The sequence below is a fragment of the Fonsecaea nubica genome, assembly GCF_001646965.1.
Source record: "Fonsecaea nubica strain CBS 269.64 chromosome Unknown Scaff9, whole genome shotgun sequence".
Lineage (NCBI taxonomy): Eukaryota > Fungi > Ascomycota > Eurotiomycetes > Chaetothyriales > Herpotrichiellaceae > Fonsecaea > Fonsecaea nubica.
The window spans coordinates 147,057-173,983 of NW_019173682.1; the positions used below are offsets into that span (position 1 = coordinate 147,057).

Sequence of the window (26,927 nt, forward strand, 5' to 3'; positions counted from 1 at the left end):
ATACAGCCGATCAAGGACAGATATTTGCACACAGAAAGTTATGTGGACGAGGCAGTGCCCACCTCAAGAGTAAGGTCTTTTATTGTTTGACATCCAAGATTTAAATATTGATACAGTAGCAAAGGTGACGCAAACGACAATAACACAGTAGCGGATTTCGCGCGCAAGGTCAAGAGTGACTGGAGATGGCTCAATGAGATGTCGCACGTTTAAATTCTGAAACACAACATGATGCTTGAATCCTTCAAATGCGTCCATGAAAGGAAGATAGGAAAGGAAATCAGAGAAGTGGCTTGTGGCTCAAGCGGGAGATGTCATGTCACGGCCACGCATGGCATCTGGCAGCATGGCGGATGCACCCTTTTTCGCACCTGGTGTTCATAAGCTCACATCCGATGCGCCCTGATGCACCGTAGAAGAAAGTGCAGCTTCTACGGCGATGCATAGGCATACTTTATGAAGCTCTCCTCACCTCGCTACTTGTTAGACATCTGTAGATTAGGGCCACAGAATAATCTCTTCTTTTAGTCCCAACCCAAGTCCAGGTGCTGCTCCTCATGGCATCTGCTGCTTCGGCTACCTTGAGCCGAATCCGTGACAATACACCCATAATCCCAGTAAGCATTACCCGTCTGTCCAAGGCCAATATAACACGGCTAATGGTCGTCAAGGAGTCGAGGCCAAACGCCAAAAAGGCCAGCAATGATCAATGGCCGTCGTTATTCCAGACAGCGGTAGTGGCCACCGCTCTAAAGATTCTACTGTTTCCGGCCTATAGGTCAACAGACTTCGAAGTTCATCGGAATTGGCTAGCCATCACTCATTCATTACCTGTGAAAAAATGGTACTTCGAGGTTAGGAGACCCAGCATCGCCTATCAGGAGCTTCCGGTTCTCTAACTCTACACCAGGCCACATCAGAGTGGACATTGGACTATCCGCCGGCATTTGCGCTGTTTGAATGGCTTCTTTCCCAACCTGCTGCCCTAATCGATGCTGGAATGGTGCAAGTTCAAAACCTGAACTATGATTCCTGGGCCACCATATACTTCCAGCGAAGCTCCGTCATCATTACAGAGCTGCTGCTTGTCTACGCTCTGCAAAAGTATGGTTAATGCCTCAAATATGAGTGAGCACTACTGATTTGAAAAGGTACATGGAGACCTCGCCCGCCGCTACACGTCGCCAAAGCCATGCCGTGGGCCTTTCAATCCTGCTCTCCCCAGGATTCTTGATCATCGACCACATCCATTTCCAGTACAATGGTTTTCTCTACGGCATCTTGATCCTGTCCGTCGTCTTTGCACGCAAAGAGTCTACGTTGCTATTAAGCGGTGTTCTGTTCGCCTTGCTTTTATGCTTCAAGCATATCTACCTTTACCTGGCACCCGCATTTTTTGTCTACCTCCTCCGGGTTTATTGCCTGAACCCGAAGAACATGTTTCAGCCCCGATTTGCAAACACCTTCAAATTAGGCGCAAGCGTTGTCGGCATTTTTGGGACTGCGTTCGGACCATTTGCGGCCTGGGGTCAGCTCGACCAACTCAGATCTCGATTGTTTCCATTTGCACGAGGTCTCTGTCACGCATATTGGGCACCCAACGCCTGGGCCATCTACTCGTTTATCGATCGGGTGCTGATCCTTGGTGCTCCCTATCTTGGTCTAAGTGTTAACCAGGATGCTGTAAACAGCGTCACTCGAGGCTTGGTGGGAGACACTTCGTTCGCCGTCCTTCCAGATATCACGGCTCGACAGTGTTTCGGGCTTACATTGGCCTTTCAGACCATCGCGTTGACCAAGCTGTGGTGTTCACCCAGCTGGGATTCTTTTGTTGGCGCTCTCACCCTCTGCGGGTACGCGTCCTTCTTGTTTGGCTGGCATGTCCATGAAAAGGCCATTTTACTGGTCATCGTTCCTTTCAGCCTATTAGCCGTGAAAGACCGGTCATACCTGGCGAGCTTCCGACCTTTGGCAGTGTCGGGACATGTGTCGCTATTCCCACTTCTCTTCACCGCTGCAGAGTTTCCGATTAAGGTGGCATATACGATAGCTTGGCTCATGATATTCCTCTATGCTTTTGGGCAGTTGGCGCCAGCTCCTACCCGGAGGCGAGTTTTCTTGCTGGATCGATTTGCTCTGCTTTACATTGCCATATCGGTGCCTTTGATGGCATACTGTTCGTTGCTGCATCGGGTGGTCTTTGGGGAGAGATATGAATTTCTACCACTGATGTTCATTAGCACGTACTCGGCAATTGGGGTGCTAGGCTCGTGGCTTGGGTTCATGGTATGCTATTTGTCTTGAAGAGGCTGTTCTGCAGCTTCCCATAGGGAATCTCCGATAGGAATGCTGGTATGTACGTACATACAACAACGTGTCCACCCAAAGCTTGAAACGACAGGATTACTCCCTCGCGGGATGTATATGGTGCAGGGTCTTGGACGCCCTCAAGAGCTCTGGCCTGCTGAGTATGGGTTGTAAACGTCGGGCAGATTCAGTGCTCCCATGCGATCGTGGAGGGAGCCCTCCAAGCATCATTGCCACTGTTAGTGGCAGAAGCCGCAGGTATGGCATGGGGTTAGGAGGCCCACAAGGCTGATAATGGGCCATAAGAGGTTGAATGTTGTCCGCAGAAGATAGTGAACGGTCTCACTGGCCTCGCGTCGACAGTCGGAGTCGAACGAGTACAATTATGTCCATGACAGGAGCAGAGTGAGACGGTTGATGAGTGGCCATGGCTAGTCGAGGAGTCAAGTGGACAATGATTGGCTGCGACGAGGAGGCCGCTCGGCACTCTTTCCGCCGATCCCTGGTCGCTAATCCACGCAAGGACCCAAAAAGGTGGTGGCATGGCTGTGCATGGCACTGTTTGTGCTGCCTACTTGGGCACTCAGGGTACTAAACCTGTCTACCTAGGTACTCTATTATCTCTTATTTCCCTCCTAGGCACCTTATCCGGGTATTAACTACCTATGGATGGTATTCAAGAAGCTCGGTTTGGGAGGCTCCACCATCCACAGGGCAAGCCACGCATTCCCGCCCGCCATCCACTGTAGAACTGCCACTTGCCCCAATTCACCAAGTCCACCACTCAGCACTCTCTGTTCCCTCTGCACACACTAGTCAGTCCGCCTTCCTGGGCATTTCGCATTGTCTTTTCTCTCCCTCCACTTCTCCTCGTCATGTTGACCTCTTTGTTCCTGTTCCTTCTCCTGCACCCAACCCCAAACAACTGCCTTGCAAACTCCCATCATAACACCACGCAATCCCCGTCGCCTCTGGGTATTCTCTCTCCATGAACGCGTTTGTCTCGCCGAATGTATGTATATATTCCCCTTCGCATGAGGTTTCCACAACCGCGGATCGCGTTCGATACACCTTGGGTCCTCAACACGTCCAACAAGCTCACCAACTCCATTACTTTAGGTCGCGCTCATCCTAAAATAACCTCCAAGTCGCCATCTCCTCCCCCTCCTACCTCCCCGCCGACCGCGTTGCACCAGGTCGGCCTTTACTCCGCCTGCTCAGGATGGTCTTATTCAAGAGAAAACCCGTGCGCTACCTACCCCATCCCCACATCGACGACCAGGAATCCGATGTTTGGGTCATCGCCGAGTCCAATGAAGTATTCACCTCGTACGATGCATATCTCGAGCGCATGGACTTTTTCAAGTCCAAGAGATTCACCTGCGAAGTATCAGGACGCTCCGGTCTGACATTCTTCGACGCGCTGCGGAGCGAACAGGCTGGGTCACGCGAGATTGATGAGGCGTTTCCGCAAGCACTGCGAGAACCTGTCCTACGCAGAGTCCAATTCTCCACCACGTCTCGTATCGATAATTTGGTCGAGGAGGTTTACAACGACTTCAAGAATGACTTCTATCCGGGCGAACTGGTAACCGTTATACTGGACGACGCATCCCGATTAAATGGGCGAGTGCGGGACAAGGCCAAGTTTGCAGAGGTGAGGGCAGCAGACGGTTCCGTGGCAAGAGAGGCTTTCTCCAGATATTTTGTGCGGCTCATTGATCGCCCAGACGAGGAGGCCCTGGTCGACGATAATCATATCGTTAGAGACCGCAAGGTCTTCACGAAACACATGCTCCGTTCTTTCATCAAGAATACTGTGACCAGAGAAGGTTGGAATGGTGCTCCGTGGATCGTGAAACCGGAAATTGCTGAGCGATTTCGCATTGACACCAACGTTCCACCTCATCTTCAATACGGCCATAAAATTGCCGCGAAGAAAGCGGAGAAGAAGCAGAACGCTGAGCAAGGAGAGGGTATGTTCGGAATCTGGCAAACTCATAAGCTACCCGAGCTGAAGCCTGCTCCTAAAGGACGCAAGAACCAACACACGTCTCAACACCAGCTACAGCGGATCGAAGTGCAGATCCCTCCTCCCTACCACGAGAACTATCCGCCCCAACCGATACCTGACCCAGGATTGTTGCCACGGTCTTGGGACCATATGCATCCGCCCCCTCCACCTCCACCTTTCGATCCATATTACCACGGATATCCTCAATATATGCCACCGAACGGTCACTACTACCCTCCGCCGCCGCCTGAGGAGCAGTTGCCTCCCAAGCAAATCATTCAGCCGCCTCCGCCTCCTCCGCCTATCAAATACCCCATAGATGATTTGGATGTTGAACCTGTCCGCGACGGGACGCATAGGCCGACGCTGAAGTTTATCAGCAAAGAGCAATGTGTCGATCGGAAGTCTACGTCTCACGTCATCCCCGGTCTCAAGTCTGAAAATGTCGGCCTCTTACTGGAGACGTGGAATACATTGAATGTGTATTGCCAAGTTCTCAAATTGGACTCGTTCACCTTCGACGACTTCGTGGAAGCGATGATGTTCACCTCGCATGAGGTTGACTGCGAATTGTTTGTCGAAATACATTGCGCAGTTCTGAAACAACTTGTGAATTCCGAGAATGATGATGATGGAGCCATTCAAATATCACTACCAGATCTTCCCGACCCAGATGAGGATGAAGAGGAGGAAGAGGAAGAGGAAAGCAAGCCACCAACACCAACGCCAGAACCGGAATATCCTGCGAAACGAACACGAAGTAGTCTCCACAAAGTTCAATTCGCAGAGCCAGAACCAGAGCCAGAAGAACCCGAACCTGTGGTACCTCATCGCGCCGCCGAGATGTTTGGAGAATATGGCTGGATCGACAGGCTTCGGAAGCGTGACCTCAGACATGGTGGCTGGGAATTGGTCATGGTTGGGTTGCTGCATCAGCTTTCCGGCAGGCCCAGACTCACGGACGTTTGTAACAGAATTCTTTCTCATCTTGCTCCTCTAGATGCTGAGCCGACCATGGAAACAGCCAGGATTCAGTACTCGACCATGGACATCAACCTGCGCGCGGAGGCACTGCAGATCATCTGCCAGTTATTCCTCGAAACAAAGACTGTCAAGAATTTCCTGGAAGAGATGAGCAACACAATGACCCATTACCGCAAAATCAAGATTGAGCATCAGCGAGCTCGGAAAGAGGCATTGGCGAAGCTTAAAGAGCTTCAGATTGAACGGAGACTGCTGGCGCCGGAACCCGAGAAATCTCCTACTCCGATGCCTGAGCTCGAAGATACTACCGAGGCGGAAAAAGGTGAAGACGGCGACATTTCGATTCCCGATTCAGAAGATGAGGAGCCTGTCATGACAAGATCTTTGCGGCGAGGCAATGACCGAGCGGCTGAGCGGAAACGGAAACGCGAAGAAGAGCAAGAGCGCAAGGAGAAGGCAGCAGAGGCGAAGCAGAACAAGGGAAGCAAAGAGTATCAGAAAGTTCTCAAGCAGATCGAAAAGGAGCGCGATCGCATTGAACAAGCAGAAGAGCAGATTCTCGTCGTCGACGGGGACTTGCGTGAAGCCGACTGCCCTCGGACACGGGTTCTCGGGAAAGATCGCTTCTGTAACCGGTATTGGTGGTTCGAAAGGAATGCAATGCCGCACGGAGGGTTACCCGATAGCTCGACGGCGGGAGCGGAATACGCCAATGGCCGGGTCTGGGTGCAAGGCCCCGACGATATGGAGCGGGAGGGTTTCATTGATGTTAGCGAGCTGGATAAGCAGGCTTACTACCGACGATTCCAGATGACTCCAGCCGAACGGAAGAAAATGGAAGAAGGTACCACGAACCTTGTCTCGGCGAGGCAATGGGGATTCTATGACACGGCGGAAGAACTTGACATGCTTATCGGATGGCTCGACTCTCGCGGAATTCGAGAATTGAAGCTGAAAAAGGAACTGAACTTGCAACGTGATGCCATCATCAAACATATGGAGAAGCGAGCTGCGTATTTGATGCCGCGAGAGAAATCTGAAGAGCCACCAACGCGGATGTCTACGAGGACCAAGACGCACATCAGCGATAAGGCACACCGATGTCTGAAATGGAAGAACTCTACCGCTCTAGCGGAATTGGGGCATCGCCATATCGACCCCGTGCCCAAACCGAGAGGGAGAGGCAAGAAGAACATCGCTTACGAGGAGCCGCAAACAAGGTCAAGTGCGGCGGCTCCACCAGCTCCGCTGAATCGTCAGGGTAAACCGGTAACGAGGCAGGGGACAAGATACAACTTTTGAAAGCATCTGCTCTATGTCTGCGACCATATGCATAACGGCAAAGGAAACATCGAGGTGTTGCGGTGGATTAGAAACGAATGGGAAAGAGCATTGCATTGACTTTGATTCATTTCTCCAAGAGGCTAGTTGGACGGCATTTGTCTTTCGGGGCGTGGACAATTTCTTCAAATTTTCCGAGCGGGACATTTTCATGAGCTCGTCGGGACTGGGTTCGACAGGATTGGGCGGTTTACATCCCTGAGCGTTCTCCTGGAAGGCTTGATGAGAAATGAGTGCATGAAAACGGGCGCTGGACAGATTTTTCCTCTCCGACTCAAATTTATCAGCCAACACCGGACCGAAGAGAAAACGGGGCATTGTTTCGGAAAAGCTATGAGGATTGACGTTGCATTTATAGATTTGCGCTTAGACATGAGCTGTGAAAACAGCGAACCTGTATTACCGACGCCACAGCTAGAGCCCCGTGGGTGCTATCTGTGCCTTGAGGAGACGAAAAATGAGTAAACACATTTTTGAGACTGGATGATCGTTCCTCTCCATTTCATGCTGTCACTTGAGAAACTGTATGTAGGGTACCACTGATACGCTCAATGACTGCAGTGCCTCACAACTCATCTCTCAGAACCTCTTGGGCCTTGGCCGCAAAACCGTGCTTGGCGGCGATCTTCCTGCCGGGTTTCTCAATGACCACGTCCTCGCCGCGGTCCTTGAGTCCGCGCTTGACCATGCTCGTGAGGATCTCGTACGCGACCTGCGCGCCGGCCAGCGCGGTGGCTTCGCCGTGGCCCGCCTCGTACGCGGGGCTCACCTCGACGACGTCGGCGCCGACGAGGTTCAGGCCCTCAACGCCGCGGAGGATCTGGATGAGTTCGCGCGTGGTCCAGCCGCCGGGCTCCGGCGTGCCGGTGCCAGGGGCCAGACCGGGGTCGATGACGTCAATGTCCACGGAGAGGTAGACAGGCATGGAGGTGCCCATCCGGTCCATGATCAGGTCGATGATGCCCTTGACGCCGACGGCGTCGATGTCGTCGGACTCGATGCGCAGGAACCCCTGGCACTCGTCGTCGGCGTAGTCGTGGAAGTCGTCGCCCAGGAGCCGCGTCCGCAGGCCCGCGTGCACCGACGACCCGTTGTTGATGAGCCCTTCCTGTGACGCGATCCAGAACATGGTCCCGTGCGTGAAGTCGGCCTGCGTGGGCGTCTCGGCCCACGCGCTCGGGTACGCACCGGGGTGCCAGGTGTCGAGGTGCGCGTCGAAATGCAACACCGCGATGGGCTGCTTGTAGATCTTCTCCAGCGCGCGCAGGGCCGGGAGGGCGATCGAGTGGTCTCCACCCAGGGTGATCAGCTTCGGGTGCTCGTGGCTCTCCGGGTTCTTGTAGCTCAGCGGTCGGCGAGACAGCAGCTCCAGGTACGCCGAGGTCATCTGGTGTAGCGCCAATGCGTTGTCAAAAGGCGTGATGGGGATGTCTCCACAGTCGAGGACCAGAGGCCAGGACGTGTACGGATTGATGTGTGCGCGGTGGTTGAAGCCTCGGAAGGAAGTCTGGCGAGCAGAGGCGGCACGGATGGCACGAGGGCCGAAGCGGGCGCCTGACAGAGAGAGAAGAATGAGAAACGATGCGCTTGTTTTGCGAACCAGACAGACATGTTCTTTCTGTCTTCTTCTTCTTCTTCTTCTTCTTCTTCTTCTTCTCCTTTTGGGTCCAAGGAAATTGTCCTGGCTTTGGGGAAACTAGCTTACCGGGTCGATAACTCACTGCTGTGTCATACGGGGCGCCAATGATGCCGATATCGAACGGCTCGTACGGGGTGGTCAGGCATTTTACATGCCTGAGATGAGCGAATGTTGATATTCCCGAGAATCCCCACTGTAACGAGAGTGTCAATAGACATGATATATAAGCTCAAGTATTGGCCCTTCTGGTTCCGGCTCGAGTGTATAATCCTACCACCAGGAACGCAGAACCTGTGGTGGAAGGCTTGGAAACACAGTACTGAGGCACCTTACATCAAAGTCCCATTTCGCTTTCAATTCATCCAGCGGACTACCGGACTCAGGCGGGATCTCGAGTTCCGGATTGTCGTAGAAGGAGGAATGAACAAAGGGAAGGAGAGGGAGCAATATCGACAAGGACCACGACGGCAGCAGCATCGTTGAGGAACGGCCAGTTGGTAACGTAGGTCTTCCGCCCAATGCTGTTTGTATAGATACCAAGAGGGAGAGAGCAGAGTAAAAAAAAACTTACATTCAAAAGAGTAACATTCTCATATATCCATTATCTAACAGGATATCATCATGGCCCGCCCATGAAAAAAAGACTCCATCGAGTTGGGATGATGGATTAGGGCGTCAAGGGCGTCGAATGAAACTCGGCGCCACCAAAAATCCAAAAAGAACCAGAGTGACGCCGCTTTTGAGCGGAGATTCCCGCTGTCTGTTTCGCGTTGCTGTGATTGGTCCGGGTCGACCCCCTGTCTTGCTCCCTCGCCGACGGCCCCGGAGACGAGACATATACAGCTACAGGACGAAGAATAGAAGAGAAATGTCAAGGAGATGCGGAGAGTTGTCGTGACTGGGCTGGGAGCCGTGACGCCCCTGGGTGTTGGTATGTTTTGATGATTGCTGCCAACGACCACCGCTCTCGAGGTTGACGACGATTTGTGTTTTTTGCAGGTGTCAATCGAACATGGTCCCGGATTCTACAGGGACATTGCGGCATCGTCTCAACACGCCATCTCGGAGAGGAGTTCAAGGCACTTCCAAGTCAAGTCGCCGGTCTGGTACCTGTTCCCAGATCTGACTCGAAGGTGGAAGAAGGGGTTTGGAGAGCTCAGGATCATGTCACGCCAACGGTACGGTCTTCAGGCTGGCTCCCCCCCCCCCTCTCTTAAAAGGTGATAATCCAAGGAAATACTGAGGCTGAACGCTGGGATAGGAACTCCGCCAGACTGCCAAATTTGCACAGTACGCTCTAGCGGCGTCTGCCGAAGCATTACAAGATGCTGGCTTCAAAGACGGCAAAGGTCTCGATCAGGAGATGACGGTACGTGAATGAACATCGCCCAATGTCAATGACTTACACGCGCCACGTTGCCCAAAAATCGCGTATATGCAAGAGTTGTCCTGGAAATTGATCCCCAAATCTTGTTTCCAGGGCGTCTGTCTCGGCTCCGGAATCGGCAATCTAGAAGACCTATACAACACCTCAGTGGCGTACAACCAGGAGAAGAACTACCGCAAGATCCACCCGCTGTTCGTCCCCCGGCTGTTGATCAATCTCGGAGCTGGACACATCTCCATGCGCTACGGTCTCAGAGGTCCGAACCACGCAGCCACCACCGCCTGCACCACGGGCGCCCACAGCCTCGGAGACGCGTCGCGCTTCATCAAATCTGGAGAAGCCGATGTCATGATCGCCGGGGGTGCTGAATCGTGTATCCATCCGCTCGCCATAGGTGGATTTGCGCGGTCCAGAAGCTTGGTGACCAAGTTCAACGATGAACCGTCGCAGAGCTCAAGGCCTTTCGACGCGGATAGGGCTGGCTTTGTGATCAGTGAGGGCGCGGCTTGCATTGTGCTCGAGGTAAGACCGATTCATCCCCATCGTGCGAGACGCTCGCAGTACACACGAGGAACGTTCTGACACGCCAGTCAAGGAAATGGAGCATGCCAAATCCCGCGGCGCCAGAATCTACGCCGAACTCGTCGGCTACGGCAACTCCGCGGACGCTCACCATCTCACAGCGCCGCTGGAAAATGGTGCCGGAGCTCTCCTAGCCATGAAAAAGGCCCTCAGACAGGCCCAAATTCCCCCTTCCAAAGTGGACTACATCAATGCTCACGCCACTTCCACACCATTGGGCGATGAGGCTGAGAACCAGGCAATGAAGACACTTATGTTGGGAGAGCATGGCAGGAAATCTGCCAACGAGATCAACGTGAGCAGTACCAAGGGCGCAATTGGGCACCTTCTAGGCGCTGCAGGAGCAGTTGAAACTTTGTTCACTGTTCTGGCCATATATGAGGTACGTATTTTTCAGCCTGACACCTCCCAGTAGGTGTGACTATAGGAATGGTGATAATAACGATAGGATGGCTAGAACACACTGCCCCCGACTATCAACCTCGTCTCCAAAGGCGACGAGTTCGACTGCAACTATGTTGTGAACGCGGCGCAACAGGCAGAAGTTAACATCGCCCTGACCAATAGCTTTGGCTTTGGAGGAACAAATGCAAGTCTCTGCTTCCAAAAATATAAGTGAGACTCAAACTTTTGAGGACTTTTGGTCTGCTGCTGCAACCACAATATTCGTCCGACGACGTTCGTAGCTCAAATCAGTGCGCTATCCGCCACGAATGATCCCCTTAAGCCACATCTATCGAAGTCTTTCGAAGAGGCGCCTTCAGCCCAGGTTGAGGCAAACCAATACCTGCTGTTACAGGCGAAGCTGATATTGCACCGGGAAACGTTTCGTGGATGGCAGACTGGGGTATAGCACTTTTGGCGCTGTCAGGGGGAACACTGAACAAGCCGCCGGATCTGTTGCCGCTCATGGCATTTGATAGCATTTCCTTCATCCGCACCAGCTGGTATTTCCGCCGGGTCGGGAAAAGTGGTTTGGTGACGAGGGGTTGGGGTCGAGCAAAGCTTCTAGCGATGGCTGTCATCACTGAGTCTCTCTCCTCATCCGAATCGACCGGACCAGTCAGACTAGGGTCGAGATCCTCCTCAAGGAGCGCAGGGGCGTTTGCATCGAGCGCAGCTTTTTGCTGGCGCGCTTGATTCTTTTTCTGGTATGCAGCGAGCAACATGTCGTAAGGTAGACTTCTTCCGGGAACAGCCCGCTTTGCTCCCATGGAGTGGCTCTTGCATGTTAAACTCCTTGCGCACTGTCCACCATTTGGCAGAATCACGCCGCATTGTTTCTCCACGTCAACCGGACCTTTGGGTTTCACCACCTTCGGTTTCTGTTCCTCCTTTCTCTTCTTCTTTCTTGGCTCTTTGTCGTCTTCGGCGTCGGCCTTCCGTTTCTTGGTCTTCTTGGGGGCATCATCATCACCGTTGGCACCGTCTTTTCTGGAAGCGCCTTTAACATCGTCGTCGTCGTCATCATCGTCGTCTGCTCTCTCGGCCCGTTCCTTCGCCCGCGCCGCAGCCTCGCGTGCTTCCTTTTTCTTGCGCGCTTTGTCTTGTTTGGACTTCAAACACAAGGATATGTGCCACTTGGCAGTGCGCTTTAGAACCATCTTCTTGCAATGTTTGCAGATCACGGTATCGAGGTTTTCGAGGCGGCCATTGGGGAAATTTGCCATCGTCTCGTCATCAAACTTGGGTACTTCTGGCGAAGGCGCCTCTGCGTTGTTCTTGACGCCTGCAACTGTCAGGAGGGGCCAACACCAGGGATGCATCTCACTCACCATTTACTTGGGCTGATTTCTTGGCTTGAAGAGGGAACTTCTTTAATTTGACCTTGGGCACTTTTTTACTGCCTTTGCTGAACTTGTAGCCGGACGCGCTGATAAGGCTGTCTGTGTTGGATCCAACAGATGAGGCTATCAGCAAGTTTCAGTCCCACCCTGACTGCGCCAGGGTTTTGATGTGTACGAACCTCGTGCATCATTTGCCGCCATGTTGGAGACTTTCACCAACGAATGTCGCAACGCCGACGGTCAGAGGGAGGGTTGGATGAATCTGCTCGAGTACAAGCAATGGCGGCGGCCGACAGTTCTCGAGTCTCGGAGTGTTGTTATCTTCGGTCACCTCTTTCGCAGGCCACGGCAAGTCAAGGAGAAATGCGGAGGACCTAAACGATGGGGGAAACTGCGGGCGATACATCGATACTAGGCCTATCCTGGTTAGATATCTATCAGAATTTAAGGTTATGTGATGGAAACGCCAAACGAGTGCTTAGTAATACTCGATGCACAAGACATTCACGCACTCTGCCCTACAATGCTCGTACAAAGTACAGCGGACCATCTAGGCTTCGGGCGACGAAGCCAGAATCTCTCTTCGACTCCCTTCAGTTTGGGCTTGAAGAATTGACTTGGTTCACTCAAGTTTTTGCGCAAGGAAACAAATCTCCCCATCTCACCGGCAGCCTCTCTCTCTCCGTCCTGATCTGCGCATACACCTCTCAGCCATGGATAACGGAGGGCCCGAACCCCCGCACCCCGAGATCAACTCTCTCATGCAGCGCATCGGCGGGCAATGGGCAGGCCATGCGCTGCAGAAATCCTTCCAACACGAAGTCGCCTACCTCCTCGGGCGCGGGAGAAACACGTCATTCCCCGGCGCCCAACCCGTCTCCTTCTCGTCGGAACACATACAGGAACTCAAGAGTCAAGACTACTACGTATGCGAAAAGACCGACGGCCTGCGCTACCTCCTGTACCTCACGCAAGATGGCGACAGGGACATCCACTACTTTATCGACCGACGAAACGACTACTGGTACGTGCCGAACCTGCACTTTCCGCACCACGAAGACAAGACCTTTCGGCGATTTCACACCGGCACAATACTGGACGGGGAGTTGGTCGAGGACAAGTACCCAGATCGAGAGCCTGTCATCAAGTTCCTCGTCTTCGACTGCCTGGTCTTGGACAGTGTGGTGTTTATGCAGCGGCCGCTCGACAAACGCCTCGCCTACTTCCAGACGCACGTCCTCCAGCCGTACAATGCCATGTTCAAACAGCACCCCGAATACACGAGGCCGTTCGTGCTCGAGGACAAACACAACGAGTTCAGCTACGCTCTGGAGAAGATGTTCAAGGAAGTGATTCCCAAGGTGAAACAGACGCACGGCAACGACGGCTTGATCTTCACTTGTCGGGACGCACCCTACAAGATGGGCACCGATCCACATATCCTCAAATGGAAACCACCGTCTGAGAACACGGTCGACTTCCTCCTCCGGATCGAGTGGGCGAGAATGGAGCCCGACCCGGACGATCCAGACCAATCCCCGCAGATCGACTTTTACTCGTTCCCCGAGAAATTCTCCCTCTTCATCCACGTGGGCAGCAACGAGTACTCGTACATCGAGGACATGTACGTCGAGCCCCAGGAGTGGGAGGAGTGGAAGAACCTGAACCACCCGCTCCAAGACATCATTGTCGAATGCTACCAGGACGAGCTGCAACGGTGGCGGTTCCATCGGTTCCGACACGACAAGGAGAACGCCAACCACATCAAAGTGTTCAAGAGCGTGATTCGGTCGATCCAGAGCCACGTGACCGAGCAGGACCTGTTGAACCACGCCCCGGAGATCAGGACGGCCTGGAAACTTCGAGCCGAGGAGGAGAAGGAAAAGCGGAAGCGACTCGCCGCCGTTAAACAGGAGGGGTGATGTTTTTACAAGTATTTTTTTCCATTTCAAAAGAGCAAGCGTGCGTGGCGTTGGATTTTATATGTTGTGCGGAGAGAGGGATTTGGGAAGGAAGGAAAGGGGTCCAACCCAGGGAGTTCACGAGGGTACTGGCTGGCTGGCTGGGTGGATGGTTATGTATCAATCAGGCAATTTCCTGTTTTTCCACCTGCAAATGTGTGTGTGTGTGTGTGTGTGTGTGTGTGTACGATTCTCTCGGGTTTATTATGTGAAGCGAAGCGGGCGAGGGGGTGACCAGCTAGCTGAATACCGTAGGTAGGCGACCCAGCTACCAAGAACGGATGCTGGCTGTTGGCTGTTGGCTGTTGCGCAGAGTTTGCCCAGTTTCCACTGCTCACTCGCTCCAAGAGTATGGGTACGGGCATGGATATGGGCAATATATGCGGTTTGGTGTGCAGCAACCCAACGAAAGTCAATGGGAGCGAGCAGTCAATCAAGACCTCTGAGAGTTTCACTCTTTTGTTGTACTATATCGACTTCCGCGTCTCCTTCCTCCTCTCCTTTCCCTTCTTCTTTTCCGTATTTATTGCCCCTTTCTGTCGTTGCTGTGAAGGTCGCAGTGAAAATCGCCATGAAACCTGTGCCACTCGAGGCTGCTGAACAGGGTTTCAAGGCCAGTTCTTCGCGACTCGTTGGGTAAGTAATACGTATGTACGTACGTGACGCGAGTAGGATTGAAATGTCTACCTATCTGGGTATCTACTGGATACCTACATGTACTAGGTGCGGAGCAAATCTATTGTTGGTTTGATGTGTAAGGGGTATATATTGCACTTTTACATGGCGTGCACTCGGTACATGTAGGTATCCAGTAGATACCCGGATAGGCAGATCGTTAGATTGTGTCCGTGGTGATGTCTCCTGCTTCGTACCTACAGTAGTACTTGGTACTTGGTACTTAGTACGCGACATCGCCCGCATATGCTCTCTGTCGTCTAGGGGAGCTGGTGGCAGCACCGTTGACGCCTGCGCCAGCGCCACCAGAGCCAGCGCCCGCGTCCGCCATCGGCGTATCATCCGCCTGGGCGACTTTGTCGCGTTGTGTCCGCTCGCCGCCGAGAAAGCGGAAAGGCGTGCTCGTCCAGTCCGTCGCTGTCGTCACATCTACCGCGCCTGTGCTAGACCCGGCGCTTCTGGCGCTTTGATCTTGAGGGGAATACTCGTCTGGCCGGGCGAGTGAGGATCCCGGTTTCCACGCCATAGAGTGCTGCGGGATTGGATTCGATGCGGTAGCTTGTGAGGCCGGCGCTGGTGCAGGTGCAGGTGCAGGGGCACCCTCAGTCATGGCCAGGATGTCCGGGTTCGGCAGAGACATCCATTGGTCGAGGAATGCCCAGTCGACGTCGAGGTTCGGTGGCATCGAGCTGTTGGCCGCCATGTCCTCGGCAGGGAGGTCAGAAGAGGACGAGGTTGTCCCCGTCACCGCACTCGTAGCGGCTGTCGCGGGGCCTGGGTTCGGTGTTGGTGGAAAATACGTGGGACTGAATGGAAGAAAACTCATAAACGGGTTCGGGCCGAGACCTGGGTTCTGGATGCCCGGCATGAGACGCAGGTGGGGGTTCAGCGTAGCGCTGCCGTCGGTGATGCTGGAGTTATTGAATGCTGGGGTAAAGTAGTTACCGCCACTACCGTCACCATCGCTACCACGTCCTTCCCCAACGCCAGGCTGGCCCTGCTGAATATGAGACGATGTCGACGAGGACGGATAGTTCGAGAATCCGCCGCCGTTCTGTTGATCTGATAGTGTCGGCTGAACCATAGAGATGTCGTACTGCATCGGAAACATGACAGAACCCGCAAATCGCCCTGGTTGCACGGCCGTCTGAGGTGGTAATGTTGAAGATTCTTGTGTTTGTCCTTCCGAGTGGGTGATCGACACCGACGTGTTGCTCCTGGGATCCCTCGATTTGCCACCAAATGAGCCTGACCATGTCGATTGTGCAACCGTCACTGGACTTGCAATCTCACTCAGAACCACCTTCAGAATGTCTGCCACTCTCTTCGCCTCATTGCTCGTGGGACTCAGTTCCTCACAGATTCCAAACGCGGCCTTCAACAGCTGGAACTGCTCGACCACTTTGTCGTCCTCGGAATTCTCGAGGTTCCTTCCGGGATTCGCTTTCCTCCACATACTCACCGCCAAACACAAGACCATTGCGGCCAGATAGAAATCATTCATGGTGAACGAACTCAACATCCAACGATCCTGATGAAGTTGGCCCCCGGGCTTCAACTCCTTGTGCAGATCGAGCATATGTCGTGTGATCGCCGTGGCGGCATCTGTGCATATTTTGGTGGAAGTTGGATGGCTGCCTTGCGTCATGTACTTCCTGTGTAGCACGAGGAGCGATTTTTGGTAGAGGAACTCGCAATTGGTGCGCACCATGATGAGGTAGCTGGGATCGGCAAAGGATTGTGACATGGGACGAATATGTAGAATCTGGGGTACAGTGGCGTATACGGCGCGGGCTTCGCGGTCGAGATCCATGACCTCCTCCTCTGAGTAGTCGCGAAACGAGAGCGCGTGCGCGCAGACCTTGCCGAATGTGGTCATCAGACGAGTTTTGACAATGAAATACAGTACTTGCGTTGCTTCTTCCTCCGACCGGGACGGTGGCAAGACCAGAGTATGCTCATCAAAGTCACTGTCCATCAGGTTTGATGGAGGTAACGTATCCCAGCTATTCGGCGGGATCTGGTTGGGCAAGCCCAGTTGAAAAGAAACCATGAGGTCGAATTGCAGACACATTGCCCAGACGCGCCGCCGAAGTTCACCCTCAAACACAGAGAGATGAGGGAATTGGGATGGATCGCGATGGTAGCCGCTTCGGTACGCGAGCCGCACAAGGATGGGGAATATGATGCTGACTTCGCGCGACGGATCCAGCGTGGCCATGTATTTGCATTGCGCATACAGGGCCAGAGCTTCGACCACATAGCGTTTGGGGCGAATAAAGCCGCCGAGGCGGAGACATTGGCCGGCAGCGTTGAGAAAACTCATCCGTGGACTCAGTTGATCTTCTGGAGTGGACGGCTCCGAGCCCACGGCTTCGGACAAGGTAGCAGACATACAACAGATGGAGAATAGTATGGAAACCCAGAGGGGAGGCATCTCTAGCGGCGTGCGCCAAAATTGTTCGTACTGTCTTCGGAATTGGCCCGTGTGGATGAAGGGAATGACCAGATACCGGCTGTTGAAGTAGGTGGACAGACGACGGTCGACTTGTAGTCGTGGAGGGAGGGCCTGCGACAGGATCTGAGAGAGCGAAATATGGCTTGTCGAACCAAACAGGCCTTCTATTTCTTGTGGTTCGACGTCTTCGCCCTCATCAAGCTCAGTCGTCGATGGGCGGCCTCCTTGGCCATTGCTGCTATTCGAAAGCGCAGACTTGAGTTCTTGTATACTTTCCAGGATTGCAGACCAGTGCGTCGAACCGACGTAGCGCGATTCCGAGGTGCCGTACTGAAGGTGTCCTTCCTTTGCCATGCTGGCATTTGAGGCATCGTTATCATGTCCCGAACCAGGGCTCGCAGCGGCTTCCGATCCATGCGAAGACTGCGCACTCGTCGTGTTTCCCACCATTTGCATGACGAGTTGCTCCAAATGCCGGAGCCTATCCTGCGCTTGTCCTCGCCGGTTTGTCGCATGAGCCAGGTTCGTGCCATTGGTGGTGCCTGTGTCGGATGCTCTAGGCAAAGGGATATTGCCGTAAACGCAGCTTGACTCGTCGCCTCGTTTGACGCAGGTCTCGCATGGATGACCTTTGTCGCATTTTAATTTCTTGATCCGGCAGTTGAAGCAGGAAATGGGCTGTCGATTTCGCTTGCTGATTTTGTGTCCTCCCGGGTGCTGGCTGTCCAGATTTGCGCGGAACTTTGTCGTGAGGGCGGAGAATTCTGCCATTGGATAGGGCCTGCTTCGTCCTAGTTCAGATCTCAACTAGAATGTGGGGATGGGCTGGCAGTCATGGGCATGGGATGGGATGCAGGATGAACAGGCACGCAGGATTCGATGATTGAGATCGTCTGTTAGAGTGGCGCGATGTTCCCGAATTGAAACTTTGCTTAGTGCGGGTCGCTTATTGGGACGGATATCGCAGGTTCAACAGCCAGGACAGGAAGTTGGTGTTGATTCGAGATTGACATTGGTGTCAGGAGATGAAGAGTGAACATGACTGTAGATTGCGCAGTGGTGACAGACGAAGAAGACGACGAAGGCAGAGAAATGATGATATCAACTCCCGCAGCTCGCATTTCCAGTCTCAATCAAACTCCCCCCAGCTCACAATCTAACGAGAAATTTGAATTATCACTACCACATACCATTTCCTATTGGTATGCTTATTGCAAAGAGTTGACATGGTACATACGTGACATTGAGAACCAGCTATCCTGATGTGAGTCACCCCTCCCTGCTTCTTTGCATCACCGCAGTCTCGCTCTCATCAAAGCTCCCTCGTACACCCAGGCTTAATCTTCTGATACAAGGCTGTCAGTTCTTGCCAGATCCTTTTCGCTGCTTCATCTCCCTTGGCACTCTTGACAAAGTTGCTATAGTTCTTGACCCGACACTCACTCAAATACTGTCCATGGGTCTCCCTTCCCGCTGTAGCTCCATGAACCAGCGTTCGCGCGCCGTGCTCGCTAGATCGCCCAAGGATCCCGATCAGGACTTTAGTGGGCGCAGGCGTGTAGTTCTGGAAAAAGTTGGTCTTGCAAAGCCCGGGCGCAACATTGTTGACGACCACCAACGGTTTATTGGCTGGGTCTTTCTTCGCCGCTTCTGTCAACCGCGCCGCCAGATATTTGACAAGCAGCATCACCATGAGTTTGCTAAGGTAATATCGCCCTTTCATATCGGCCTTCTTAGGATCCGACACTGTGTTGAGAATCTGTCCCTCAGCAGGAGTCGTTATCTCCTTGTCGTTGGCCGCGAAATGCACTGCCGATCCAACAATGGCAAGGTTCGGGGTGATGTTGTACTTTTTCGCCGAGTCGCGCAGGATAGGAATGAGCAGTGAAGCCAGGAGGAATGTCGAAATAACATTCACGGTAATAGTCATCTCGTATCCTTCCACCAGTGTAAACTCCGTACGTTGAATGCCGGCATTGAGAATCGCGGCATCGAGCCTGGGGAGATCTTTGCATCGCTCTGAAAAGGCGACCACACTCGGAAAGGAGCACAGGTCGAGTTCGAAGACGATAATTGTTGGCTGCGGACGTCCCCGGTTTTCGCTGGAGATTGACTGTAGAATAGTCTCCTTCGTCTGGTCCCCTTTCGCGAGGGTGCGACACGCAAGGACGATGGTGCTGCAATTCAACTGCACCAACAATCTGGCAGCATCAAAACCCAATCCAGAATTGGCTCCTGTCACCAAGATGGTTCGACCAGTCAAGTCAACTTGTGGAAGTGGTGGAGTTGAAAGCTGACCGCGGATAAATTGACCGGCGCCTGACATGATGTTAGGTTAGAGCCTGTCCTGTACGTGCTGGTAATTGTGGTCGACGAGTACTGAATCAGCGTGAAATGACCTTGAACGAGCGGCCAGCAGTCAAATATCTCCCGAAGACTGTTGGGATGTCCACGTCTTATACGTTGCCTGTTTCCCGAGACGACGAGTCCCTTTCAGCCACGGCGCCCTGTGCAGCAGTTTATGCATGGTGTACAATCTCCGACAGATGCTGGACTTTCGTTTCTCCCTTTCCAGGATACTTAGTACATTGGGGTCCAGTAAGAGGCCTCAAAGCTGAGATTGAGGATAGGTCTCTGTCGTTGCTGGCATGTGGTTTGGCAGGCCCCCAACTATTCTGGAAACCAGTTAACTCCGAGTTGTGGAGCACCTCATGGGCAAACTTCCGTCCGTCTGCCAATACCAAGGCCCCAAAGATGCCCGAGGGGTTCATCATCAGCAGGCAGACATGATTCCAACTCCTAAGTCAAGGGGCGCAGCAATCTCGCAGGCTCTCCCAGTCTGTTCTTATTTGCGCTGAAAACGAGCAATTGCTGCGGACCCGGACCAAGGCGGACGGTTGTCGATTAGCCATACGGCATCTTCATTAGACTTCAGTAATGCCTGCCGTACTCTTTCCGTGTGTATGAGAGGGCCAAGAAGCATGAAGACCTTGTCCACATTGTCTTCAGAGATCCGAACATGCTCAAGAATGGTAATTAACAACGACACAAGTGCTTCCAGGATCTGAGCGTCTGACGACCTCATGCCGCCGTATGGGGCTAGAGAAGTCTGATCGAATGACGAAATAGCCTCGTGGGTTTTCTGAATCGACCTGGTTAGAGAAGTGGGCAATTCTAGTTCTTTCATCTCCGGCATCGTAATCGCCTTCTGCCGCTTTTTTATCCCGACGACACTCGAATATGTTTTCTCGAAGAGGATCTCAAGCTCGTCAAAGACGTCTTCAATTCGGCTGGACATGAAATTCCCTGCTGCACGGCAGATTTCGGCTAATGTGAGGGCGGCGTCCTTGACGATATATGGCGCATTCGCCGCGCCTGGATCGCTCCCAGCAAGTAGTCTTGAAATCACTGCCGGCCAGATGGAGTTCACCAAGGGCAAAAAGGTATTCTCATGCCCTGCAAGGAGTGGACATATCTCCTGCAGCATGTGCAACAAAGTAGAGCGCACCTTCGGCGAAGGAGAGGACAAATGTGGAACCGTGGACTGTGCAATATGGAGTAGAAGCTGGTGGGACTTGGATATCTCGGTCTCCTTCTGGTCTGCGGTCTGCTGGTACGGTTGATCATCCTCTACCTCTTCATTCTCGTCGGATAGGCTTCTTTGCTCCTCGCCTCGCACACCATCTTCAGCAGTGGTCCACGGTCGGTGAGGGGCACCAATAATGTCCTCCTTTTCCTCTTCAGATTGACGATGTCTGTTTTTCCTGTTTTGTAAGTCGCCGAGGATATCTTGTAAACAGGATACGTGGTTTGAGACATTTCGTTTGCTGTCAGGTGCTGCTGCGGACTGTATTGCAATAATGGCAGGCTTCTTGGAACTCTCTGTCACTACCATTGTAAGAACGTCAAACAACCGTTCGACGAGATTCGAATATCCATGGAAAGTATCCAAGGCGCTAAAAATGCTTCCGATGAGGTCGTCAAGATGCGGGAGAAGCTTTCCACCACAGAGACGAATCATCATTCCGATCACTTGTAGACTAGTGGGAGAAACATCAAAGGCATTGAGCCGCAGCGCAACAGCGTTGATTAGATAATCCACGTTCTCGATCAGCATCTGAGAGGCTGATTCATATTCACATGCTGTGGCCAACAGGTTCAGGGCCGTCATTGCATGCTGCTGGAGCAATGCATTCTTGGAACCGAGCAGAGTCAGTAATGGAAATAATGTCTCCACTAACTCAGGTCTGTACGATTGACGGAGCTGAGAAGCCTGCAGTGTTAAACTTTCGAGAGACAGTGCCACCAGCCGCCAGTCTGTGTCTGCTTCACCTTCGAGGTCAGGATATTCCGTCAGAAATGGCAGAGTGTTTGAATAAAGATCGGTTATGAGAAAGGGACGGGAAAGTGAGAAGTCAGGGGGGGAAACACTGTCGTCCACGAGCTCCATCATGTCGAATGCATTGCCGCTGTCAGATCTCAGGAACTGGAGGGCGAGCCATGCTGCCGATAATTTCCTGTCAACATCAGGATCATGCACATGATCAACAAGGCTGCGTGTAATGTTCTGGCTGAAGGCCTGCGACCTAAGTGTGGCAATCAGGTTTGTGAGCTCTTGCGTAGACGATTGCTGGCTCTGATGATTCAGGATAACCGGCATAAACTCATGTTCTGATCGTCTAGACTGCCGAATAAGCTCGCCCGGAGAGATCTGGGGCGCTTCGTTGACCAGTTTTGCCTTATTTGAACTCGATTTAACTCCTGCTGCAACAGTATCGATTAACATTGAAGCAAATTTCCACATTTCTTCGTCTGTGGCACTTGAACTCTCCGTCAACGCGATGAACGACGTCGTCACCTGCTTCAGCAACTGCTGCTTGGGTCTGTCGTCATTACCTTGCATCACCCGGGGGAGTGCTTGAGACCAGTCATAAAATTTCGCGGTCAGAATTTCGGCTATCTCTGGCCTCGACGTTATCAAGTATTTGAGAGCAGATCTTGCCTTTGATCCATCAGGGGATCGGCAAAGGACTGCAAGCGTCTCCACCATCAGAGGCACAGATTGAGCGAGAGTCTGCGAACAGTCATCGATAACTGTCAGGCAAAGCTTAAGAAGAGCTTCAGCAACATCAGGACTGTCATGAGTCCTCAATTTGACTACCTGGATCAGAGCCAGGTCGATTTGAGATGCTGTCGCATTGAACCAGGATTTGTCCAGGATGACCTCATCATCAGCATCTCGTGCTGCGGGAGACTTGGTCTGAATCGCCGAAGTAGTTTTGTCCGGACCGTTACCATCAGTGAGGACGTTTCTCAAAACTTCAGTCATCAGGTCCAAGTAGCCAACAAGAACCTTTCTCGTTCGACGGGCCTGAGTACTAGGTCGAAGAACTTTGACCAATGTAGACACAGTACGTGGAAGCAGACTGGCTAATAATGCTCGACTCTTGATGGCACGCTGAAGCTCAAGAAGTACAAGGGTTGCGCTGATCTGGACGGCCTCGGATGAGGCATCTACTAGTGCTTCAAGTAGTTGGTAGACCAATTGGTCTACAATGTTCCTGCTGCCGACACCTTCCAGGATCGTCGATTTTTGTAAAGTTGTCTGACGGACGAGGACAGCCATGCATTCGAATGACGCAACTTTCAGCTCATCTGTAGGAGGCTGCTCCGGTCGGTTAGGTCCTTGGGAAACCAGCAAGCCCAAGAGGATGAGCAGCTGCTTGGCCATCTCGGGAAGAAGCTTGTCTCCCCATCCTTTCGACACCAGAATTTGCACACATCTGACAGCCAGCTCGAGTCCTCGGGATGATATCCGCGGGGATTGATTGAAAACATGAGTCAGTGGAAAGAAGGCGTATTCGGCCAACTTCTCATCAAGCAGATTCTCATCCCCAAGTGAGCAGAGAACCCGGTGCACCTGTTCCAGTGCCAGCAAGACTACCTTCGCAGATGTCTGATTAGCCTTGAGTTTGAGAGCGACAGAGCTCAGCTCGACACAAGGTGGACGCAGCTGGGTGACACGTTAGTTGTGGAAATTTCCTGCCGAAAGTTATGCAGCAACGTACCCGCTGGAAAGCCTGCTGCCGCGAGGATTCCATCATGGAATGACTGTAAGTAGCCCTCAAGACATTCTATCCGCAGATGACTGCATGTTTTCGACGACATTGTCTAGACCATGATGCCAGGAACAACTGTGACAGACAAATGCACAGCCACGGCGGCCTGGCAGCACGTGTGGCGAAGCTTGGCGTCTTGGCATATTTTTCAGTTCCCCTGGGCACCAAGCCTCGTCTCGCTCCTGGTGTGTAAACACTCGATTTAGGCATAACAAGCAAGTAGACGTGCATCTGCGCGAGAGAAGATCTCAGAGGGCGATATCTGCCTTTCACGGTCCGGGAGCCTGTTGACGAGAGGAATACCCATGAAGATGATTCCCTTGTACTCCGAGCAGCAACGTGGCTCGAAAGACATCAGGAATATTTGACATTAACACCTGCATTCGTCGCACCTTGGTTGTTGCTATCTTCAGCTAGTCTATCCAGGCAGTGGACCAAGTCCTCTACACCAAAATGCAGGAGGCACAGGCTCAACGAGACCCACGAGGTCTGCCTGCTCAAGATGCCGTGTGGTGCATGCCAACGCAATCTTCGTCGTCGTGACCATGATCAGCTTACAGCTCTGCGACATGCAAATAGGGTGATGCAGCCGCGTCTAATCCATACCTGATTCCACATAGGACTGACCAGGACACCGACTTAAACACACAAAGCTCCGAGGGTCGGCTTCAGTGTCGTGGCGTTCTGTACGGGCACACCGATAATTAGTCGAAGCAGTATCCGGCTCGACGCTGACTTGCAAACCATGTGTCACGTGATAGGCCACGTAGCCTCTTTTACTCCCGGCATTTCCTCGTCACGATTGCTTACTCTTCTGCCGCAGCAACCTACGCTGGAGGGACATCGAATTGAAGAGGTAGATCCGGATCGACTATCCCCCCTCCCGAGTTCCACGCTCGCCGTTCAACTTCTGCTTCGCCGAGACATGTACGCAGGTCGTTGGAGGAAATGTAAATCGACGTGTGAAGGACGGATTCGGGGATCAATGACTTGGGGGCGAAATCTGCGACAGGAAACGCCATCCACCAGCCCGGAGAAGGTCCACCATCGGCATTTCGGAACGTCTGTGGTCGAAAAGTCAATAGACGCGGATAAACAGAAGTCTGCAGGGACGTACCAGGTTGGCTACCTCCGTCTCCACCGACAGCATTGGTAGTGAATCGTCAGTACTTGCAGTTATTTGTGGTTTCCAAATACTGAGAGTCGCCTTCTTGGAAGTACCATGGTTGACACTTAGAAACACGACCCGACAAGTATTTCCACCACCTTCAATGATGTATTGTCTTGCAAGCTCTTCCATCTCCTCACTGTTCTGGGAGGATGCTACCTCGAAGACCACACCTGGGTAGCGTGCCGCTTTGTGCTTGATCTGTGCGTCTGTGTCGTGACAGCAACCTTTACGGACCATGTTATAAGGGGCCCGGCCACGAGTTCTGATAGAGGGGGATCCACGCGTTCACGTGCTTATATTGTGTTGTTGTGTTGCCGAACACGAACAAATCTGTGACACTGAGATGTATTAAAATCGGCACACAGTCACTTCTAGATCCAGAGTCACGTAAACAAAGGGCAATTCAATAATAATTAACGCGTCAGCGCGTCCATCGTGTGCCGTGCGGGGTGCCGTGCGGGGAAGCAAAAAGACGTGAAATGGACTACGGCGCAGTACTGCGTGTATTGCATGTTTTACTTGGTGCATGGCATGGGTGTAGTGGTGTGCATCTCAATGATGCCGTTCCCTTATCAGCCTTCACTCATGTTACAGGATATACCTCGTACAGCCGTATAGCAAGATGAAGAAGCGAAGGAACTCTGTTTCCGGTGCACACCTTCGACTATACTTCGACAGAGTCCTTCCAGAAACTTCATGCGAGACAGAAATCTTGAAAGGGCTCATGCTCCTCGAAGCTGCAGATTCCTACTCTGCTCTCTCAGCCTGACAGATTGTCTCTCCACTCCTTGAAAGATGGAGTGCGATGTTATGGTGCAATAGTACTGCTCTGACTTGCGACAAAAGACAACTTCATACTAGGGACGGTCGTGAAAGATTTTTGGTTACCTTAGACACCTACTCGGTACACATCCCTGCACTTAACAAGCACGGCGTCAGCAGCCTAGCGAGCAGCTCCACCACATTTCTCGGACAACCGACGCCTCAGCACAGACCACTCGAAGGATTTTGTGGAGGCGATGTATAAGTAAGTCCGAAGCCGATTAAAATACCGACTTCGTGGCTGATAATTGTACTCGGTAGGCGCAGTCTGCCTTTTCCTCCAGCACTATGAATTTCACGAATCGAGAAGTGGCTGGGAGAGATCAGTGAAACTAAGTTTGATCACCTACATCGGTGCCAATCACAATCCTCATGTGGACACAGGACAGACTGGAGAAGGCGTGTACCGAGTACAAGACCCAAAGCGTTTGAACGGTGATGCAGCAGAGAGTCAATCTCCGCCTTGAAACAAACAGATCTACTGGCAAGAGCTCACAAGGCAAAGAGACCGGGCAGAAACATGAGAAAGGTGATGGATTCAATGGCGAAATGGTAATGTTTTCTTGGTGCCGGAACTGGGAAGCCCCAACACGCTACTACTAGCGAGCACTGTAGCTACGGACAACCCTGCTCGAATAATGGCCAAGAGACAACTTCCTTGGGCGTAAGCTTGGTGCTTCGGAGCAAGATTGGGTGACAGGAACCATGATTTGGCAGCGTAAGGTTGACTGGCCCAACGCTGGTCTCACCGGTCTGCAGCAGGCCGGGCCTGATCTATTCTCCTTGCCATGCAAACACCGTAGTCCAGTCCGTGGTGGTCACGGTTGACGCGTCTCCTCTTTACCGTGCCAATTGTAATGGAGGTGGCTGGATGGAGAAAAGACCCCATTGCGATATTCATTATAGCTCATGTTTGTGGCAAGCACCGAACCTGATAATTCCGACTATGATGTGATGGCAAGTTTCTTGGACTGGACTGGGCGCAGGGAGCCACTTTGCAAGTAGCAGTAATACTACCAGTCGTCGTACTCGTACAAAGAGGAACCACATCTACGACTAACAAGTGTAAGTACACAAGGCACAGTACTACGAGTGAATTCGTGTCGTCACTGTGGGGATAGCGACGCTTACTAGGTGGCTCCTCGTAGGCTCAATTTCCATTCCTCGGGGTGCCTGCAGCGGCTGCTTCTCGGTGACACCCCAGACTTCTCGACTTCTTACACATTCACCAGGAACAGTGTCACGGGAAGGTTTACGTCTGTTGGACACGCTGGGACAAGGCTGGATTCGCACACCATGTTTGTTGAGATGGTGTACCCTAGCATCCTAGGAAAGCTAGAAATCAACAATTAATCGGTACGCCCTAACGGAAGTCCATGACCTGACCGCTTTGCCCAAATGCCCGACGCAGGATTTGTTCGGTGGCGATGGCGGACGGGAATCACCGAGGCCATTGTCGATTGGGTGCTGACTCCAAGATCTCTGAAGCCCGATGTTCAGCTCGAATCGAACCGGACTAGAGTGTGTTCGGCATAGGGTTGGTGATCGCCCACACGTAATAATGGCCCAGTTTCAGAGCTTCAGGTCACGTCGAGGGGCTTAGCGGCCATTAGGGGGGGACACTTGGGGCATGGGGGAATTAGCGAGGTACCCGGAGGATCCTCCCCGAGGGGCCCGCTG

The 26,927-nt window shown here is 52.7% G+C and overlaps 10 protein-coding genes across 10 annotated transcripts; 4 read left to right on the forward strand and 6 right to left on the reverse strand.

Annotated features, from left to right (window-relative positions):
- Positions 1-557: 557 nt before the first annotated feature.
- Positions 558-2,304, forward strand: AYO20_02129 (hypothetical protein; the record flags this gene model as incomplete). Its single annotated transcript, XM_022640435.1, has 3 exons — positions 558-854; positions 911-1,104; positions 1,152-2,304. 3 exons carry the CDS (start codon positions 558-560, stop codon positions 2,302-2,304), a joined length of 1,644 nt encoding a protein of 547 aa, XP_022503492.1.
- A 1,225-nt stretch (positions 2,305-3,529) lies between these two features.
- On the forward strand, positions 3,530-6,607 carry AYO20_02130 (hypothetical protein; the record flags this gene model as incomplete). Its single annotated transcript, XM_022640436.1, has 1 exon — positions 3,530-6,607. The coding sequence occupies one exon, from the start codon at positions 3,530-3,532 to the stop codon at positions 6,605-6,607; it is 3,078 nt and encodes a 1,025-aa protein (XP_022503493.1).
- A 604-nt stretch (positions 6,608-7,211) lies between these two features.
- On the reverse strand, positions 7,212-8,762 carry AYO20_02131 (agmatinase; the record flags this gene model as incomplete). The annotated part of the gene is made up of 4 exons (XM_022640437.1): positions 7,212-8,200; positions 8,256-8,304; positions 8,368-8,478; positions 8,619-8,762. The coding sequence occupies 4 exons, from the start codon at positions 8,760-8,762 to the stop codon at positions 7,212-7,214; spliced, it is 1,293 nt and encodes a 430-aa protein (XP_022503494.1).
- A 402-nt stretch (positions 8,763-9,164) lies between these two features.
- On the forward strand, positions 9,165-10,873 carry AYO20_02132 (beta-ketoacyl-acyl-carrier-protein synthase II; the record flags this gene model as incomplete). Its single annotated transcript, XM_022640438.1, has 6 exons — positions 9,165-9,216; positions 9,285-9,463; positions 9,547-9,654; positions 9,766-10,194; positions 10,268-10,636; positions 10,712-10,873. 6 exons carry the CDS (start codon positions 9,165-9,167, stop codon positions 10,871-10,873), a joined length of 1,299 nt encoding a protein of 432 aa, XP_022503495.1.
- A 103-nt stretch (positions 10,874-10,976) lies between these two features.
- AYO20_02133 (hypothetical protein) lies at positions 10,977-12,242 on the reverse strand (the record flags this gene model as incomplete). Its single annotated transcript, XM_022640439.1, has 3 exons — positions 10,977-11,983; positions 12,030-12,164; positions 12,221-12,242. The coding sequence occupies 3 exons, from the start codon at positions 12,240-12,242 to the stop codon at positions 10,977-10,979; spliced, it is 1,164 nt and encodes a 387-aa protein (XP_022503496.1).
- Positions 12,243-12,754: 512 nt separating this feature from the next.
- Positions 12,755-13,963, forward strand: AYO20_02134 (hypothetical protein; the record flags this gene model as incomplete). Its single annotated transcript, XM_022640440.1, has 1 exon — positions 12,755-13,963. The coding sequence occupies one exon, from the start codon at positions 12,755-12,757 to the stop codon at positions 13,961-13,963; it is 1,209 nt and encodes a 402-aa protein (XP_022503497.1).
- Positions 13,964-14,900: 937 nt separating this feature from the next.
- AYO20_02135 (hypothetical protein) lies at positions 14,901-17,906 on the reverse strand (the record flags this gene model as incomplete). The annotated part of the gene is made up of 1 exon (XM_022640441.1): positions 14,901-17,906. The coding sequence occupies one exon, from the start codon at positions 17,904-17,906 to the stop codon at positions 14,901-14,903; it is 3,006 nt and encodes a 1,001-aa protein (XP_022503498.1).
- A 541-nt stretch (positions 17,907-18,447) lies between these two features.
- Positions 18,448-19,461, reverse strand: AYO20_02136 (hypothetical protein; the record flags this gene model as incomplete). Its single annotated transcript, XM_022640442.1, has 1 exon — positions 18,448-19,461. One exon carries the CDS (start codon positions 19,459-19,461, stop codon positions 18,448-18,450), a length of 1,014 nt encoding a protein of 337 aa, XP_022503499.1.
- A 519-nt stretch (positions 19,462-19,980) lies between these two features.
- Positions 19,981-23,236, reverse strand: AYO20_02137 (hypothetical protein; the record flags this gene model as incomplete). The annotated part of the gene is made up of 2 exons (XM_022640443.1): positions 19,981-23,148; positions 23,204-23,236. The coding sequence occupies 2 exons, from the start codon at positions 23,234-23,236 to the stop codon at positions 19,981-19,983; spliced, it is 3,201 nt and encodes a 1,066-aa protein (XP_022503500.1).
- An 845-nt stretch (positions 23,237-24,081) lies between these two features.
- Positions 24,082-24,662, reverse strand: AYO20_02138 (hypothetical protein; the record flags this gene model as incomplete). Its single annotated transcript, XM_022640444.1, has 2 exons — positions 24,082-24,318; positions 24,372-24,662. 2 exons carry the CDS (start codon positions 24,660-24,662, stop codon positions 24,082-24,084), a joined length of 528 nt encoding a protein of 175 aa, XP_022503501.1.
- Between the last annotated feature and the right edge of the window lie 2,265 nt (positions 24,663-26,927).